Source organism: Calypte anna, chromosome 1 (genome assembly GCF_003957555.1).
Source record: "Calypte anna isolate BGI_N300 chromosome 1, bCalAnn1_v1.p, whole genome shotgun sequence".
Classification (NCBI taxonomy): domain Eukaryota; kingdom Metazoa; phylum Chordata; class Aves; order Apodiformes; family Trochilidae; genus Calypte; species Calypte anna.
The window spans coordinates 122,607,854-122,624,181 of NC_044244.1; the positions used below are offsets into that span (position 1 = coordinate 122,607,854).

The 16,328-nt window shown below is 44.7% G+C and overlaps 1 protein-coding gene across 1 annotated transcript in view; it reads right to left on the bottom strand.

The window, feature by feature from the left end:
* NHS (NHS actin remodeling regulator) overlaps nucleotides 1-15,789 on the bottom strand; it is a 255,314-nt gene extending 239,525 nt beyond the window's left edge. The window contains exon 1 of the mRNA XM_030452989.1: nucleotides 15,396-15,789. Coding sequence (XP_030308849.1) covers nucleotides 15,396-15,789 — 394 coding nt within the window. The remainder of the gene's footprint in view (nucleotides 1-15,395) is intronic.
* Between the last annotated feature and the right edge of the window lie 539 nt (nucleotides 15,790-16,328).

Consider the following 16,328-nt stretch of genomic DNA (forward strand, 5'->3'; position numbering starts at 1 on the left):
TGGGCAAGCCCCAGAAAAGAACTGCAGCATTAGCACTCGGCAGCCAGATAGAACATATCAGACATTTATTAAAGTTCCCAGCACTGTTTTTTAATTAAACCAAGTCCCCCGGTACAACTTCATCTTCACGTTACTGTAATTAACCAGGACACATTGTCTGTAATGTAAGAAAGCTCAACCTCCTCTATGAACCAGGCCTCAGATGAAAGATTGGCAACTGCAAACTTAGCGCAACTTGAAGTTGGTCCTCAAGGGGCAAGAGCTGCAGTTCTCAGTAATCAGAAACCCTGCACGCTGAAGGAGCACAGGAGAATCCTACCTGAGGGTACTGCCTTCACCAGGCAGAACCACATGGCACCTGGAAGCACTCTTGATGTGGAAGTCTCAGCCCTACAAATTGCTCGCCAATTCTACAAATTGATTGCCATTTACAAAGCAAGACTGTGTACATGGGGTACTTGTACAGTACCTATCACCAGCTTGAGAAGAAGAGATGGGCCACCACCTTGCCACAGAGCTGAGGAACAGAGACATACAGAGCCCATGGTGATACCCACTTCACCCTATGGCATCCAACAGAAAATAAGGGACTCATTCAAGCATACACTTTAGAAGGTTTCCCTGCTCAACATCAAGAGACAGGCCCACCTTCGAACAGGATCCATGGCCTGAAGCTTAGCATGCTAAAACTTGGTGATCTGAATCCCACAACAACCTTCACCCAAGCCCCCATGAGAAGTAAACAGATTAATTCAGGTCCCCTAAGCACTAATATTCTAGCTGCTGGGCCCTTTGCCTCCTCAGCTACAACCTGCAGAGCTGAGCATCCTCAGCCCACTCAGCTGGGACTCAGCACCTGGGGAGGTTTGGGTTTCCTCTTCACATCTACCAGCCATTTATAGATAGCAGCCAAGTCCACCTTCTGTGTTTTGTCATATATGAAATAGTGCACACATAGCCCATCAGTGGAAAAATAAACAGAAAAAATAATGTAATTCCTGTGCTGCCTTCTAAAGAGTTGAGAGGCCAGCTGCTCTATGGGGCCACATCTGGGCAGGGCTGCCTCTGCAGGGGGCAAGTTTTTATAGCTACAGCTTATAAGGAGTTTCTTCCAAACTATGTCACACTCCATGAAACACAGTGGTTGCTCAGAATGGAAGAGATAAATTTGTGTCTGGACAGTTAGATGAGAATTCACTATTTAAGCTACAACCTGTATTTAAGTGTTATTCCAAAGGCTGCAGAAAATATTTCACAGGCTCCATCCTGGCCAAGCACATGTGACTGCAAGCAAGTTTCAGTGTTACTCAGCCTGTAGCACTCTAACACACACCATCATGCTCATCAGGCACATAAAGGGATTCAGCATTGCTCCACAATAGAAAACTTCCTTGCCAGTTGAAAAGAAGACCCTGGTCTGAATACGTGTCTGAGGTGGCTCTTCTCACAGCTTCTCCAAAGAGAATACTCCTTACTCCTTCTTTTACCCTTTTTTTGTTTTTGGGTTTGGTTTTTGGTTTTGTTGTGGTTTGGTGTTGTTTTTTTGGTTTTTTTTTTTGGGGGGGGGGTTGGTTTGGGTTTTTTTTAACTTTTTGTTTCTTTCTTTCTTTTTTGTTGTCATTTTGTCATCTCCCCACTATGCATACATACCACCATCCACAATAACATTATGGAAAAATGACTCCCCTAATGTCAATGTTTCTTCAGCAGCAATGGAGTGCAAAGCAGAGGAGGTTACTTAGGGACCAGCAGAAAAATAACCTTTTAATGAAGCTTGTTCAGGATGAACCTAAGCCTTAGATTCAGACCCACTGGACATACAGGGCAGAATCATCCGAGTTACTTTTTAAAAACCATGTTGTGTGGTACAGCTTCTAGAACACTGCTTCAGCAAGTATGCTTTCAGGAATCACAGCATCACAGAATTGTTTGGGTTGGAAGGGACCTCAAAGATCATCTGAATTCCAATACCCCAGCATGGGCAGGCACAGCTCTTACCAGACCAGGTTGCTCCAAGCCCCATCCAGCCTGACCTTAAACACTGCCAGGGAGGGGACACCTCAGCTTCTCTGGCCAACCTGTTCTGGTGTCTCACCACTCTCACGGTAAAGAATTTCTTCCAAATGACTAACCTAAATCTACCCAGTTTAAAGCCACTACTCTTTGTCCTGTCACTACATGCTCTTGCAAAAAGTCCTTTCCCAGATTCCTTATAGGCTTCCTTGCTTCCTCAGCTACTCCCTTCCCACTGCTAACTCCTCTCTCACACAGTGACACTGACACTGTCCTGCTGAACGCTGCACAGCACTCAGGCCAGGCAGCACAAGCTGCCTGCTAACACTAACTACACACAGGAACATGTTGCCTCAAAAAGCAGCTTGGTTGCAAAGAAGAAGCAGAGGGGAAACATCAGCTGCTCTGAATCCCCAAGGCTGCTAAGCGGTATGTCAAGGAAAGGGAGAAAAAGGGGAGGTGGGAGATACAGTTGACTGACAAGAGACAGCAGACAAGATCTCTGATGTGGTTTCCTGGTCTCTATGAAACCAGGCTCTTCAGACCCCAAACTTACAACCAGAGCTGCAGAGCCACAGACCAGTCCAGAAACTTGGTCAGGACTGCACTTGCATGGGGCTTCCAGGGAGCAGGGGTTCATGTGAGTCTCACAAATGACCACCACCAAAACTCCAAAACACAGCAGGAAAAAGGCTGTACTGATTTGAAAGAAAAATTCAGGTGGGCTTCCACGTAGCTCCTCAAGGTTGTAAAATCTTCCTGTAGTGTTATCAGGGCAAAAATCAGAAAAGAGAGCTCTGTTTTATGCAGATGAAAATATTGGCGTTTAATTTAACATCCTCACACCCAAGGAATATGATCTGAAAGAACAAACAAGAATGACTTTGACACACCAAATATATCTCAGACAAAGAAGTATTGAAGTATTGGCCAAAATTTGACTCAGTCAGCTTCAGCCTTCAGTACTAGACCACTTAATTATGCTATTCAGTTTTTAGCTCTAGGGCTCTGTCCATCTGGCTCACACCACTAGAATCAAGAAGCTACAGAAGAGCAGACTGAAGCAAACAAGGTCAGTATGTGCCAACCTTTGTAGAGAGATATTTAACAAGCCCAAAGTTGGAATGTCTCAAAAGTTACAAAGGCAGAGTCTCCTCTCTTTGCAGTAATAAATACAACTGCAGACTTGCTTCATTTTACCTTTCACTTACCCAGTTACTCACTTGGAAGAATTAACTTCCTGAACTTGGCTGATTTTATTTGATTTTTCAACTTTGTAATATAGCAGGGGCCACTTATTCAAAAGCAAGGACTTTACTCATCCAAGTACAAACAGCATGATTCCCACATTCTTAAGAAAGATGTACCTCACTTTGAGGCAGGATCACCCATTACACCCAGTAGAAGAGTTTATATCAATACCACAACTTCCTGAGTTCACACTAATCTTCCACTGCAAGAGGGAGTGGATGGGAAGAAAGTGAACTCAACTACATGATGCTTTTGAATGAAGAGACAGTTAAAACAAGAACAAGAGAAATCAATTACCTTCATTTTTTACATTTGCAATGAGAGCTGTAGTAGTGAATATTTTCTCCCATTTCAGCAGGTTGCTGCTGATCTAGCTATAAAATTCTCCTCCCCTTTATTAAGCTTTCCTAACCTTAGTGACCAATATTGCCTCACTTCTTACTTCCCACTCTCCTTTTTCCTTTGTGTAGCTATGCGCTTGTGTATACAGATATATATAAAAAGGGGTTTTCCTAGTGACACAGAATTTTGAGGAAGATGCTATCCAAGCCTCTTATTGTTTATAAAGGTCTGCACAAATTTGGCAGACATTTGTTTTATGGTAACAGAACCTTTAATTCTCACAGTTCAAAATGATGCTTCTCAGGTCAGATCTAACCAGTCAGGAAACAAAATTCCAGAAACAAAATAAATAATGACCTCGAGCTGTGATATTTTGCAGATCCCTCAATTTCCTTTAATAATTTGCCATTCTGCTGGGTTCTTTAGTACAGCACTTAGGAACAAGCAGATAAATTAAAAATACTTCTAATCTACATTAATAATTTGTGTAAGTTCCACTTGGACAATTTCATAAATGAATAGCCACAGTATAGCTGCCAAAGGTAGCTGTAACCCATTCACTCATTCACAGACCTAGCACTCGTCAAAGAGAGCTTCTCATTTCTGTACCATGCCTGGAGATAGATGGCTCTGATCTAGATTTGTCCTGTAAATTTTGTGGATATTAGCAGAGGTCCCTAAAAAAGCTGACAGTCCAAGCTGGGTAAAAAACCCAGTCCAAGCTGGGTTTGGGCTGTGCTCTAAACAGGCAGTTTACAATACAGCAGGCTGAGCCTGCTTTGGCTCTGTACGACTGAAAGTTGGACTTGAGGATCTTGAAGGTTGTTTCCAACCTTGATGATTCTATGATTCTATGTGCAGCCAAGACCTGTCTGTGGTCAATCCATGGTCAAGGCTGTCATCCTACACATCTCCCTAGCATTCCAGCTAGCTTCCTACAAACAGATCTGGTCCTGAGCACCATGGTGTACATCTGTACAACACCACCATGACCTTACCCCAGCCCTGCTGCCTTGCTGTAGAGGGATGGGTTGAATGGCTGGCCAGTATCAGACATCTTGCTTCCTGGGTAGCCTCATGGCCCATCAGCAGTGGCCCAGCCCTAAAGCCCTGCCCTGGGCATGTTGGTTGGCCCAAGAGTGAGCAAGTATTAAACTGGTGACATCTGAGTGCAGACTGGAATTGTCTTGCCACTCTGGCTTGCAAAGGGACAGCTTGGAGGCTCTGGGCATCAATTCACACCAGCTAACAGTGATAGAGAATTAACTGTAAATCTTCAGGTGAGCCTGTTAATCTCCATTAGGGGGATTTTGTCCAGAACACAGTTTTTCTATCCACTATCTGGACACCAAGGCTGAATCAAGCCTGTGGCAGCTATAATAGTTGCCAAAAAATATTGCTGAAGTCATGAAGCTCTGATACTTATTTCAGGCTATTAGCAGAGTAATGACAAGATGATTGCCACAAAATATACCTCAGTTAGAGTGCAATTCCAAAGTAAAGGAACTTAAACCAATGGTTTTAATATGTCACACACAATGAATGCATTTACAACATCTATTAAAAGCAGGATATATTTGGGGGAGTGGGCTGATTAAATCTTAGCAGGTTATCGGAAGTTTATTAACTGAACAAGACAGCATCACATTAAAGATAATCAATGTAGAATAAACCACAGCCATAAAAATTAATACTGTTAATTCTGACAATGAAGAGGGTTTGCCATTGTCATTGAGATAGAGGTAAAAGAATATCTGTATCCTCTGCAAATCCATCATGAAAAGAGAAGCAAAGGATAGGATGGCCCAAAAGCAAAGTCATTCATGGCATGAGTTTCCAGAAAAAAATTATTAAAATTGAAAAGAAATAATCAGTAATTCTAGAGAGGAGAGAGAGTAATACAAACAAGCAGTTTAGCAAGCAGCGGAACTAATGAAGCCTGGTTTTCTCCAGCTTTTATGTCATGCAGTGGACTGACTCACATTGAAGAAAATGTGAGTGCTTCAACTGGAGCACTTTTTTTTATTGGGTTGGAATATTTATATGGTATCCTTTCCCTGTGGATTTTCTAGTGCCTAATAAAGAACAAGCCCTTCCTTCAAATGCAGCAGGAATAGTCTGTTCTCTTCTTAACCCAGCAGACTCTTTTAGGATTTCTATACTGTAGCAGTGTAGTTGAAATTGTAGCTCAATAACAGATATAAAATTTCTGAATGGCTGGTGTGAGACACACAGGCATGCCCACCTCCTTTCCTGCTACACACTCACAGTGTGTGCTATTCCTTCAGACTTGTTTCCATAAGAAACCAAGCTAAAACTGATGTCAGAATAATACATCCTATGGGGAAAATTTAACTAACTCCATGGAAGACTTCAGAAAATTTGCTGTTGAGACCAAGGCTTCAGATTCCTGCAGTAGTATTTGTTGCAGTGGTACAGAGTCAACATGAGAGGGGAGATGGGATCTCTTCCTCATGATGAGGTAGGAGCCTCCATGATGATGTTAAGTACAAGAAGGCCAGGGGAGAGATTTTTAGCACAGCCCACAGCAGCAGAAGCTGTGTTGTGCAGCCAGAAGAGGTTTTGGATAAGCATGAGAAATCCATCCCACCAAAAAAAAAAACACTAGGAGAAAAAAAAATGCTTGTATTCAAAACCTGGGCTGTGCAGAGCTACACAGATTCCAAGGTAAGAGCTGGGCATGTGAAAGTCAGTGGTCAGTCCATGATATATGCTTTTCTTTTTGAGGGATGAATTAGTATACACTTCTTGACTATCCTCCACTGAAACTGCTTTACCAAAGACCATGCCTATGCCAACAACTGTCCCTTTTTTCTCTGCAGATAAATATATGCATTCTACAGGGAGAAAAAAATGGAGCAGCGTAGTACCCACTCTGATTTGTGTTTTGAGTATTTACTCATAATTAACCTCTTGTTTAACTTAAAGTTAAATTGCCTCAAATCATATCTCCCTAAATACAGGATACAGTGAAACACGTATCTAAATAAAAAAAATAAAAAATAAAAAAAAAAATTGCCTCTGAGCATCACTGTGAGTTACTGCTTCCTGTCCTGAGCTTCATCATCCACAAGATCCATTTTCTGCAGTCATAAGGACAGACACCTGAAGAGACTAGCACTTTGTAATACTTTTTTGGGGGGGGCAGGTAAATCAAGCAAAATTGAGGCTACACAGAGCCCAGTTTTGCCTTTAAAGCAATCCAAAGCCTGTGGACACAGAGGAATTTTTTATGCAGCCACCGATACACACATCTTGAAGGAGAAGGATTAGCACCTTTACCCTCCAACTTGCTTTCTGTCCAGGCCAACTTAAAGGTCTTTTCACATGTCACCAAGCTAACAAGAAAACTTTGAGAAGCAAGGGGGAAAAGATGCAGAGGCTGGAGCAAGCTATGCATATTTATAGCACAAACACACCGCCCTATGCTCAATCTCCTTAATCACATGCACACACTAGCAAGACGGCTCCCCCAAACTTTCTCAGGGACTTGGTTTGAGCAGCTGTAGTTCAAAGTCCAACTGCCTTGGCAGCTGAAAAGAGAGAGAAAACCACGGCGGCTTTGTAAGAATTACAGTGATCCTATTAAAAAAAAAAAAAATGTCATTCTCTGCTGGGACTTAACATGGCAGTGCCACGCAGCGTGCACTGAATCCAGCAGCATTTCAAGCACACAGCTCCTGGTGTAATTAAACCACAGGCTTAATTAGGTTCCCATCACTATTGCTTTCTTCCTGCCTTCAGCCAAGAAGGTATAAGAAAAGATTGTCCAATACAGATACTGCAATTTAAAGTCTTAACTTAAGAACACAGTGGGTGTATATCTACTATAAAATCTATCCTAAAAACATGCCAGTTGTTAAACTAAGCAGTGCATTAGAAGCAGTTAGATATAATGAGAATGTAAATGGGAAGTATTCTAGGGAGATATTTCAGCTAAAAACAGCACACACTGTATGCTATCTTTTATTTTAATCATGTTCTAAGCCCTGCCTTTTTGAACTTTTTATAAATTCTGCTATCTCCCTTTGCAGTTACTTACATATTGGTATATAAATTCAAAGATGAGAAGCAATTAGGAATGAAGCGAAGACTCCCTCTCTTGATGCTAATACATCAAAGGAAGCAAAAAAACCTTCTCTCCACATATAAACTGGGTAACACAAAGAGTTTCTGCTCTTCACAGCTCAAGTAGTTCCAATCGAGAGTCTGATGTCAGCCTCCGATTACATGGAGATGCCAAGTGATTGGAAAGAGCAGCTTTTGAAAATCCCAGCTCTCTGACTCACAAGACCACACAACCCTGAAACGATGCTTTCAAACTGCACACGTGTTATTCACATCAGCCAGTGATATGGCATTTCCCCCATCATTTTGGCCACCATAGCATTGCTTCCAAGACTTCCCTAGGGGTCTTTGCTTTATTTGGGTACAATATGTCTAGGCATGTGTGAAGGAAATGTGTCAGATTTGGGGCTTTTTTAAACAGTCAGAGCTCCCTGCAACTCCATCTCTCCTCCTACCCAGTTTGGAGAGAGGAAGGACTGGGTACTGCCTGTCAACAGCCTGGCTTAAGAATTCTGACTTTACCAGAACAGAGAAGGAGAGGTTGGGACTGGCTCATGCCAGGGAGCAGTAAGGGCTGGCTTCCCTTCTTTTCTCCTCAACTTTTGCATATGTCTGCCAGACCAGCTATAATCTGATCCTTGAAACTGAAGCCAAAGAACAGGTAAACCTCTATAACAAATGTCAACAAAACCTGATTCTGCTGGTCCAGAGCAGAAGTTGAGTGGCACTATTACACTGGCTTTTTACATTTGATTCCCACAAATTCTTCCCTCAGTCCACTGACATTTGAGAACTACGCAAGTGGTTTTTGGAAACATTCTAGCCCCTTCATCTTCCATAAAGGGAAACTACTATCTTTTATGTATGTGAATCAACAGGTGAATGTTATCAGAGTCTGCTAATTTCTTAGTCTCCAGATCTCTCCTGTATCAGCAGGGGAACCAGCCAAAAGCAGGACTGACTCTCTTGGTTTCACTGGAACATTCACGTTTCCATATGAACACATACAATAAATTACAAAGGCTTTTAAATAGAAGCAAGGAGTTTCAAAGGGGCTGTGGGAAGGTATTTCTATGAAACCATCAGATCCACATTAAGCCTAAGTCTCATATGGGCCTGATTCTATCTTCTCTTTATTCATGTGTAAAGGAGACTTCACTGGTCTTAAAGGAGTCAAGCCATTTCCACTAGAATTTTTAACAAACCTACTGAGGACCTTTGTTTAGCTCTTGAGTATCAGCCAGAAAGAAGTTCTACTAATGATTAAAATTACACAGCTATATAGCTGTAGTGAGTAAGGAACCCAACCTGGAGTATTCTTGTGTATCAGGCCTTTTGAACGGCAGACTCCTCATCTTGCAACAAAATACCCAACAGTTCAAACCTGTTACATCAGTTTAAGTACTCGCTGTTGGATAAAAAGCAAGGAACTAGAAAATGACAAAGGCCTTCTATTCTCTACTGATGCTAAAGCAAGCAAAATGAGTTTTGGCAAAAATTCTGAACATTTACATGTATATAACAAGGAATGGTTTCAGAGGAAAATAATCACTGTCTGCTATTCATCTGTTACCACACTGTGCCAGATAAAGCCTAATCAGTCTACCTGAGCAATGGGCTTCAAGAATCTTTCCATTGAGAGTCTCACTGACCTCAGTGAGACAAAGGATTTTACACTCTGCCTTTACCTACAAAAAGACCAGAGGCTGCTTTCAACAAACCAGCATCACTGAAGGTGACAATTTCCAAAACATCACATCCCCGCCAAAACCACATAACAAATTCCATCCTGTTACCTTCAATCATGGGACAGAAAAAAATCTCTCAAGCCCAGCTTCTGAATGGTCATGTTCTTGTGTAAAAAGTCTTTTATCACTATTCTGTAAACAGAGATAAGGAAATCTTTCTCCTAAATGGCTGTACACTAGCTAACTGTGCTCTAGCTAATGCTGTGGTAAGGTGGGGACTGGATCTTACCTGAATTGGTTTTTCTTCCTCTGTTGTTCTGACAGCAGTAAATGTAAGAAGCAAAGCAAATGCTTTGGCCTCCTGCTTCTTTCAACTCCGCTAACTTGCTATCGATCCTCTGCATTTAGAAGCCAAGCACTGAGGAAATTTTCCAACATTCTCACACCCACAGCTTGGGTTGTTTGCATTCAAGGGCAAATTACTGTCAAGTGCACCAGAGATGCAAGTTCTCTAACACAAACTAGTACTCATCAAGCAGGAAGACCCAAAAACCCCCACATTTGGCAAGTAAAGGCAAAAGTCTTTCATTTCCAAAAAGGACAAGTGGTGAGGATGTGTCATGCCTCTTGGGCAGGAGCAGGGTGTAAAGCTGAAGGTGATGGGTTCCTATATCCAGTGTATAACTCAGCTTTTCTTTGGGGGTTTTATTCAGCACCTAATAAGGATTCATCAGTTAATTTGATTTCAATGTACAAAGAGAGCTCTACATACAAAAATGTGCTGTGCTTCATGTCCCCAGGCTACATTAGTGTGTAAACTCAAAGGTGTAACTAGCCTTAAACTCATATATGCATATGTATTTAAAGCATTATAATACAGAGTTAAGGGAAGCTAGAAATCTGGTTTGTCTCCAAGATATTTTTGTGTAAACATATCCAACCCATGGAGGTCTACAGTTGTGTCTCAGCACAACAGAAGATTAATAGAATGAAAATTATACTTTAAATTCTCTAGGATTTTGTGAAGCTGGGATAAAGTGCAACACTTATCTACCCAACTTGCACTTGCTGTTTTTTTTCTTTTAAGATGGTACCTACTTTTAAGGTCTTGTGCAACTGCTGAAGATCTGTGCAAGGATGCTCACCAACAGGTAAGCCTGGGATTGCCTTATGATGAAACTATTTCCTGAGATGGCAGCATTAAAGTTCCTAGTTTCTATTTCAGTAGCAATTGGGGCTTCAGCCTACTAAGTCAAGGAAGAGGAGAGGCATTATCTAACGAGTTTTGGGTCCAACATATGTTTTGTAGAAATGGTAGGATTGTGGCAGAAGGCACATAAAAACCTTACAATTGATTAAACATTTCTCTACAGTGCTCAAGACCCAAACAGAGAGAAATATATCAGTGTGTAAAAACAAAACAAAAAAAACCACCAAAAAACCCCACAACAAAAATCAATCAAACAAAAAAACTCTAACCAAAAAACTTCAAGTAAAATCAAAACAAAACCTTCTAAAATGCACAATGAAACAGACTAAAAGCAAAAGTGAAACTAGCCAGGCTGTTCTCAGTAACAGTCTTCAATGAAATGGAATAAATTAATTCAGAGCCTGAAATGATAAAGAATCTGTTTGCAGCTGTCTTTTTTTCCTGACACTTCATGAAAAAGAGGAGAAACCTATAGGGAAGCTGGCTGCAGAAATCCAGGGGCCTCTGAAGAGCAGGGTGACACAGGAGATCCCCACACTTTGAAGTGGTTGTATGACGAACTGCAAGCACACAGGGAAATCAGGGATGGGCAAGTGGAGCAGTGAAGATACAGCAGGAAACCCCTGGAAACAATACAGCTTTTAGAAAGATTGGCTACTGGTAACATATTGATGCTTTCAGGAAAAAAAAAAAAAGCCTGGAATGTGTGGAATGCTCTGAGATGCCAGGGTGCAAAGAAAAGAGGATCTCCTTAACTAGGCCTTTCAAAATCTGCTGCCTGCTCATTGCTGATTATTCAGAAAGCAAGATGGCTTATATCATCAGTTTCTGAAAAGTACAATATTCCACTTAGACTGCCAGATCTGTAGTCCCCTGGACTGAGAAATCATCTTTCCAAGTAACAATGAAGGCACTGAGTCCCAAGTCATAAATCCAGCACTTCTACATTCTGTATTACCGAGATAATCAAGCATCTAATAATAAAACTGGGCAGTATCCCACTGCTCAGTTCTCTTGCTATTAATAAGAAAACTCTAAGCAACAGCCAGACTGACAACAATCGTCTTATTCCCACATGGTTCTTCTTTAGAAGCAGACCCTGGAGCTGATCATGATGAAAAGCAGTAAAGTACTTGGAGTTGCAGAAGGGCAAAGTAGTTAGTTCAGGAGCTGAGCAGGAAAACATTTCTCAGCCTTGTTTCTCTTCCAGTGAGGGAGTGGGAAAAGATTCGTATTTGCAAGATGCTGGCTGGCCAGAGGCTTATAAGAAAGATGAAAAGGCAAGCAGCATCTGCAGAGGCAGAGGCAAGAAACCTTGACATTTTGAAGATGACCTGCTTTCAACTGCCCAGAATCAGTCCTTTATTGCACCTAACAAGATTTTTCCAATCCCTCTGAACAGCGGCCAAAAAAAAAAAGTAAATACATTTAGCACTAGCTCAGCAGAGGAATTTAAGTTCTTTTCTTAAAGCAAAGCATATCAAGTCTTGAAAATGTTCACCACTTCAATAGCAACAGAGCTGAGAATGTTCTGGCCTCATGAAAATGACAGCAGTAGTGATAAGCACTACTGGAAAAATGCTTTTTTAATTAATTTCAGTTTTATGTTAATATTCCCTTAACAGAACACAGAAGTTTTATCTGAATGAAACAATACATAATTTTTAATACGAGATATAACAGTATTACACAAAACTGTACAATATGCTATCTTCAAGAAGGCTCCTCTCCTGCTGCCTTTCCCCTGAGTATCATCTCAGAGACCACCAAAGAAAGGCATTCTGGGCAAGGGATTGAGTGAAGAAACCCTGTCTAGCCTGGCTCCAGTAGCTCCCAGGATGGCATCAGCCCCATTATTTACTTTTCTTCACCCAGGCTGTGCTTTCACAAGCAAATCTCAGAATCCAGCTGGCTTATGAGGCACAGAGAAAAAAAAGCTTTCCAGTGTCACAGCTAAATATCTAGGGCACGTCTGATAGCATTATTCTCAAATTATTGTGCTGCACTTGGTGTGAGAACATCAAGAATGTCTCACTGTGGTAAGATAGGATAGCCCAGTGGTTTTAAATTGAGGACTTAAAAAAAAATAAAAATGTGTGGTTGGGCTGGGTTACACTGCCATGGTGCTAACATACCAGTACAGGGCATCTCAGTCAATGTGCCAAGCAGCCCAGCACCTCCAGGTTCCTGGTACGTGACAAGTTTGAGGCCACCATTATAGTTGGGTGCAGTGTCTGAGAGCCTGTCACCAATTCATTCCTTGTGGTGCAAGTTAAAAGCTGCAGCCAATTCTGACTTATTCTTAGATGTGTCATTTGGGCTTGACAGACAAATGCCAGCCCAGTGATCACCCCATCTGAAAAATCTTAGGTTGGCTGCTGGTGGTAGAAGTCAGCATGCCTTAATGTGACATTGGTAAAGTGCTGGGCAGACCTGTGGCCACCTGTGATTGCTCTGTTGGTCTCAAAACACTAACTGGGTGCAGTGACTCAAGTGAAATACTGTCAGGAGCCAACTGTGTAGGCACTTCATGCTCAAAACAAACATTAGCATAGTATTGCTGAAAGTACTAACGAAGAAGGAGGTGTCAGCCCAGAAAGGAGAAAGCATGCTAGCATTATACAGTGAGGATGAAGTTTCCTGGTAGCCAGTCTTATCTGCCCCTTGGGAATACTTGGAGTCCAAAGGGAAGCATTGTTGTGGATGTGTATGGTTTTGGGGGATGTGAGAAGACATCCAGGTCCCAGCACTATGTAAATACAGCTGTCCTGGTCTAGCACTGGATGGGGAACAAAAGCAGCCAGAGGATGCAAAGAAGTTGACTGCTTATGCACGCTGGGTCGGCGTGGAGACTTTCACCTTTAAAGCACAGGTAGCACAGAGCTGCAGGGAGAGAAGCAATGAGGACTGGGGGATGTGCCTGCAAGCAGCTGTATAGCTGGAGGCAAGAGGAACACCTTCTGGAGGAAGAGTGGTGGGAAAGCCCAGCACTGTGAAGGAGCCCTTAGCTGATCAGACCGAGGGACATCTGCAGCTTTATCAGCAGCACTGCACTGTACATCGTAGGGTATACCGAGAGAGGGAAGGAGGAGCATCAGGTATATGCAGGGAAGATCGTGAGCAAAAGCCTCTCCTCTTCTGAAGGGAGGATTTAAAAGGAAACAGAAGAATACCAAAAAAGCGGATTCCACATTTATCATCCCAGGGGTAAAGCCAGACTCTCTAATTAAGCACATGACATAACTGTGCTGTAATAGCAAGGTTTTGCACTGCGATTTGAAAACAAGCTGCACTTGCAAAACCCAGAAAGAAAAAAGCCGCAAGGATTAGAAAGGCTAAGCTCTGCTCTCACTTACATTGGTATATACCCACAGTTACTCAGCTTAAAAGACTTACAGATGAGAATGTGATAGAAGGAGTTTCATTTCCTCAGACAGTTCCCTTACTACACCGGCCAAGCCTCCCTCTCACCGCAGTTTCCAATCACAGCCCAGCACTCTGCTCTGATTACGCACTCCCGAAAACCTGAAACCACAGATAGCCTCCCTCGGTCTGATCTACAGTTGATGTATATTAATGTAGCACCAGCAAAGTCACTCTACAGCTGCTGAGGATCTACTTTAAATACCACTGAATACTTAAGGCTTGAATCTGTTAATCAGTACAGCTTCACTGATCCTGGAAGAGTTACTTATATTTCCAGACAGCTCCAAAGAGGAGAAAACCCAAAGCACCATTTTTTAAATAACACCTTAAATGCACCTAGAAGAGGGCATGCTCGAATTTACCCCAGCGTAAATTCACTTAACTGTGCTCACTGGAGATACCTGTTATTTAGAGGGGAACATCAGAAGGCAAAAACTAAGTCAAATTCCCCTTTGAAGCTACTTCGTTTCCTAACCCAAACATTAAGAGGAGGGGATCAACACGAAACTCTGCTATTCCAGACTTCCAACCCATAGCCCTACCTATCAAAAAAAAAAAAAAAAAAAAAAAAAAAAAAAAAAAAAAAACAAAAACCCAACATATTCAGAAGTGCTTGGGAAGCGTATGTGCCAGTTAGAGTACAAAATCATTACGCCGTTGTGAACACGAGCCTTATTCAGCAGAAATCGGCAGCAGTTGGGACTACAGATCCTGTCACCGCTTTCATAGTCTGGGTGGAGAAGAAGGATCCGAGCCCTCACTTCTCATAACACAAGTCGCATATTGCCTTGATCTCCTGCTTTCCTCTCTCCCTGACTCCCCCCCTCCCCGGCTCGCCAGGGCAGCACTTTAAACAGAAATATGTCATTAACCAAACTTCTTTATTTTATGTCCATGAGAGTTAGCTAACGACGAAGCAGCTTTATGAATTGTACTTAAGAGCTTAAAAATTCGATCGGGAAGTCAGGGACACTTCTAAGGGGAAGACACATCTGTCGGCGAAGGGGGCAGGCGAGCATAGGGAGAAAACCTAAAGATGCCTGGGGACGAGCGATCATCTCCATGCCCGCCGCCCCCCCAGGGCCCCGCAGACAGACCTCGGCCGCCTCCCCGGCCAAACCCTTGGCTGCAGAAGATGCGTCCCGAGAGCCCTGCCAGGCAGTTCCTTACGTAAGGCACAATGCACTGACATCATCCCTCCCGCCGGTATCTCCGCGGAGCCCAGCGGTACCCACCGACCCAGCCCGACCCGCGCCCGCCCAGCACGGCCGCTTCCCACCGGCTCCGGCCCCAAACTTTGCAAGGCGGGTTACCCGAGGGGTGGCTTCCCCGGCGGGAGCCCCAGGCTGCGGTGCGCCCCATCCCGCGGTACTTACGCACTGCCTCCTGTTTGGGGTCGAGGCCGCGGACGGCGCCCTGGAGGCCGGCGATGCGGCCGTGCAGCGCCCGGACGCGGCGGTGGGTGCCCTGGATGTCAGCCTCGACCTCCTGAAAGAGGGTGCAGGCGTGCCGGGCCACGTCGGAGAGCTGCCGGAGGATCCGCGACAGGGCCACGTTGCTGACCGAGCACAGGTCCAGGACCATCAGCACCGCCGCCGCCTCCCTGTCCCCGCCACCGGCTGCCTCCGCGCCCTCGCCCGCCGTCCCCGGCTCCTCCGGCGGCGGGTCCCGCGGCGGCGGCTCGGCGCCCCAGCTCTCTTCTAGCACGGAGGCGGCAAGCTGCCGCCGGCACAGCCGCTGCGGCTCCACGGTCCGCTTGGCGAAGGGCATGGCCGAGCCTTCGGCCGGGCTCTCCCGGGCTCCCGCGGGCACTGGCGGGGATCGTTGCCCTCCTCCTCCTCGCTGCCGCCGCCGCCGCTTCTTGCCCCGCCGCCGTCACTCGCGGGCGGCCGCTGGCGGGCGGCTCATCGCCTCGCTCCCTCCCTGCGGGGGGCTCCCCGACTGCGGAGCGACCGCCGGGCCGCCGAGCATCCGCCGCTACTGCTGCGCTGCCGCCGCGGGGAGCCGGGGCGCATCCGCGCCGCCTCGCTCGCTCTCTCGCTCTCGCACGCCGTCCCGACCCGGCGGCGGGTGTGAAGGGGCGGCCCGAAAACCCGGAGAGAGGAATCCCGCGGCCGCCAGGAGGAGCGAGACGCCAAACCTCCTGCCCGGGAGACCGGCGGGGCAGGGGCGGGGACGGGGACCGGGGCGGTGCCGTGAGGACGCCGCCGCGGGGAGGCGCTGCAAGGCCCTTCGAACCGGGCCGGACCGGACCGAGCCGAGCCGATGCCCCGTCGCGTCGCCCCGAGGGGATCGGCGGTGTCGGTGCG